The sequence below is a fragment of the Colobus angolensis genome, unplaced genomic scaffold (assembly GCF_000951035.1).
Source record: "Colobus angolensis palliatus isolate OR3802 unplaced genomic scaffold, Cang.pa_1.0 Scaffold25, whole genome shotgun sequence".
Taxonomy (NCBI): domain Eukaryota; kingdom Metazoa; phylum Chordata; class Mammalia; order Primates; family Cercopithecidae; genus Colobus; species Colobus angolensis.
The window spans coordinates 4366749-4370323 of NW_012115710.1; the positions used below are offsets into that span (position 1 = coordinate 4366749).

Sequence of the window (3575 nt, forward strand, 5' to 3'; positions counted from 1 at the left end):
CCGCTGGTAGTGCTTGATGACTGTGTCCTGGCGGGGCAGGGCCCGCTCAGGCGGCGGTGGGCCCGGGGCAGCACCCGAGAAGTTATAGAGCTGTGGGGAGGACTGCTCGGCAGCGGCGGCGGCAGCAGAAGAGGAAGCCAGCAGGTTGAACTGAGTTGGGAGGTGGCGAGGTGGTGGTGGTGGGTCTGGGGGGCCAGGGCGGTAAGGGGGGGTCTGGGCTGGACCAAGACCAGCTGGCCCCAAGACACCGCCTCCTGCCAGGCGCTCAAAGCCCAGTGAAGAGGGCACCGTGGGTGCCTGCGAGGGCTTCAGGTGCAGCACGTCATGAGGAGACAGGAGCCCATTAGCTGGAGGGCTGAATGGGGGGTCCTGGAGGCTGAGGGACGAGGGCACTGGGAAGGGGCGGCTGCCGAAGGAAGCCGGGTGTTGGTAAGCCGACAGGGCAGAGGAGGACGGAAAGGTGCTGGAACCCGGCAGGGCGCCCGAGATGAAGAGCTCCGTGGGGCCTGGCGTGTGCATGGCTGGAGATGAGGAAGACCGCGGGTCAGAGCGGACAGCAAGCCAGCCCCACCCTGGCCCTGCAGGGCCGGCGCTGGGCTTACCGGTTTGCCAGGAAGGACTGCGGAACTGGGAGAGGAGAGAGGAGGCGGAGGGGCCAGGCTGGGGGCCCCGGGATTCCAGGGCTGAGATGAGGTTCATGACGGAGGCGTCGGGCCCTGCTGAGCCCGCGTGGTGGAGGCCAGTGTCGAAGAGTCCAGAAAGACCTGGCCAGGGACAGGGGGGATAGTCAGCCACGTGGGGATGGGTAGGATAGGGTCAAGAGAGAAAGGGAAGAGGTCAAAAGCAAGTTGGATCAGGAAAAGGAGGGGATGGGAGAAAAAAGGGCAAATTCAAAGACAAGATGGACAGAACCAAGCTCATGAGACAGGAATGAGGGGAGGGAAGGGGGAAAGGTGAGACAGTAAAGCAAGACAAGGGGCAATCCAGTCATAAGGGCAGGAGCCCAGGTAGGAAATGGTAGACAAAAGTGTGGAAAAATCTAGAAGCGAAAGAGCCAGGGGCAAAAAAACAGAGTCCTCAGTAAGGCCAGGAGGGAGACCAAATGTGGGTATTTCCAGCAAGGAAGTGGAAAGGATGGTACAATGAAGTCTCAGAAAGACCAGAGAACGAGTCAAAAGGGATTGAGCTCCGTGGGAGGGTTCAGAAAAAAAGATGGGGAGGGAAAAAGGGAAGGAGCCAATCAGGGGGGTCAAAGGTCAAACTGGACAGCATCATGTCATTGCCAATACCCCTAGGAAGGAGGAACCAATCAGAAATCTTGGAGGCAAAGGCAGGGGGTGGAATAAAGCAATGGGGCAAAATAATATAAAAGAGGGCGGGCCAGATAATTGGGGCCAATCAGGAAGAAAGGGAATCAGGAAGACAGAATTCAGAGTTCCAAGGAGCCAAAAGAATATGGCAAACCCAGAGGGAAAGAATTGGGGTGGGCTGGAGAGAGGCGGAAAAGCCTGGAAGAGAAGGTGGGATTTGGGGGCTGATGGGACAGGGCCAATTGGAGCGAAAGGGGCGGGGCGAGGCAGGGGCGGACGAATCCGGCGAGAAATGAAGCAGGGACCAGCAGCCTCAAAGGCAACCAATCAGAGGAGACACAGCAAGGGGCGGGCCACGGCACGGGCCACGGCCAATTAGGAGGGGCGGAACTTTCAACAGCCAATCGGCTGCCTCGGGGGGAGGGCCAGCCCAAAGCGGGGAGGGATGTGGGCCGTACCTGCCGGGTGGTGGTTGGTGGCATAGCTTTGCAGTGGGTGGGGGGCCGCGTAGGCCTGGCGGTGTAAGATGTCCGTCTCGGGGTGCGAGGTCCTGGAGCTGCCATAAACCAAGCTGGGGGGAAAGGAGAGACGTCAGGGGGTTCTCCCAAGCTGCCTTCTGAGAAAGGAGCTCAGGAAACCCCCCGGGGAGTTGGGGGGACCCTTCCAGCTGATTGGGGTAGGGGGTGTTAAGCTAAGGAACCCTAGGCCTTTAAAGGGGAGAAGGCAAGGGAATCGGGGTACCCCACTAAAGAGCCACAGAAATGGCCCTCACTCCAGAGCCCGAATAAAGAGAGCCCGGATAGTCTCACGTTTACAAACAGGCATGCTCAAAGACGAAACTAACACACAGAAGAGGGTCCAAGGCAGAGGAAGCGTCTTGAATTGCAAATGAGAGACTTCCCCCGTCGACCCCACCAACCCCCCACCCCAGGCCCCGTTCCGGCAACACTGGCCATGGGGCCAACGCCAAAAGTCCACATGGACGACGACTCTTCCGTAGACACACGGGAACACATAGGCCCTGAACTTCATGGGGTGGTGCAAAACAAGTTGGGAGCAGGAGGCAGATCGGTTCCCAAGCGGCAACGGTTGGGGGGGGGGTGGAGAGAAGAGGGAATAAGACCCAGGGAAAGTACCAGGTACAAGTGTGAACAAGAACACCGTCCATCCCCGGGGGCTGAGGTTCAAATGCATGGGCCCGTGCAATGCCAGGTATGTGTGCAAATGCGTATCCAACTCACCCGTGGGGAAGAAAAGATACAGACGGAGGAATCCCACACGGAAAATCCTGACACACTTGGGGTTATGCCCTGCTGGGAAACTCAGGTGTGTTGGGGGGGGAGGTGCTCGGGGGTAGGTGAAGTGTGAGGAAGCAGCAGGAAAGGGGCAGATTCACAGGTGAACACGCTGCCAGCCACGCACGCACAGGGCCCACGCTTAGACACACAAACACACACCCGGGAAACATCTGGCTCTTCCCATGCAACGGCCCCAGTCCGTGGCCAGACTCAGGAGGGCAAACGCACCACTCCTTGCCATCAACTAGGATTCTCTGCCTTTGGGGGTGGGGGCATTAAAGGGGGCGTGTCCCAGATGCCAGACCCCCCCCCTTACACACAGAACCCCAGCTTAGGAAGGGGGCGGGGCCCCATGCCCACTCTGCGCGCGGAATTCTTGGGGGGGCGCCTAGTGGCGGGGCCTCGCACAGTCCCGGAACAATAGGACCTGAGAGGGGGTTCGCGCCCCCAGATCTGCGTTCTAATTCTTCTCTTCTTCCCACCTTTGCAAGAGCAGTGCCTGGGGCGCGGGGGGGAGGGGTCACGAAGCCGGGAATCCAAGGATGGGGGAAGTCCAGGCCTTGCTTCGCCAGTCCCTCCCACCTTCCCAAGGCCTTCCCGTCCGAAATTGTTTTGCACCCCCATTTTCCCGCTGCAATTCTCCCTTTGCATGCCGGAGCTGGCTTTGGCGGAGTTTGCAATTTGCAAACTGGGGCGGCGGCGTTGTTACAAACCGAGGAAGGCCGCTCCCTTGCAAGCCGGAGGGGAGTTTGCGATGCACGCGTCGCCGGGCGGGCCCGGCCCGGCCCGCCTGGGCTCCCACCCCTTGGCCCCTTTCTCCAGGCCACCCTCAGCTCCTTACCTAGCTTTCGCTGACCTCTCGTAACTCCATCCCGCCCCGGCGCCGAGCGGGTCCCCGAAGCCGGCGCTGGGGTAGTTCCTGTCCATGAATTGGCCGCGGTGGAAATTGGGGGGAGGGGGAGGGAGG

General features: G+C 60.3%; 1 protein-coding gene across 1 annotated transcript in view; it reads right to left on the reverse strand.

Moving 5' to 3' along the window:
• PRR12 (proline rich 12) overlaps positions 1 to 3542 on the reverse strand; it is a 41562-nt gene extending 38020 nt beyond the window's left edge. The window contains exons 1-4 of the mRNA XM_011946519.1: positions 3450 to 3542; positions 1769 to 1881; positions 603 to 764; positions 5 to 521 (exon numbers count right to left, since the gene is read on the reverse strand). Of these exons, the coding sequence (XP_011801909.1) occupies positions 5 to 521; positions 603 to 764; positions 1769 to 1881; positions 3450 to 3535 (878 nt within the window). The 5' untranslated portion in view covers positions 3536 to 3542. The remainder of the gene's footprint in view (positions 1 to 4; positions 522 to 602; positions 765 to 1768; positions 1882 to 3449) is intronic.
• Between the last annotated feature and the right edge of the window lie 33 nt (positions 3543 to 3575).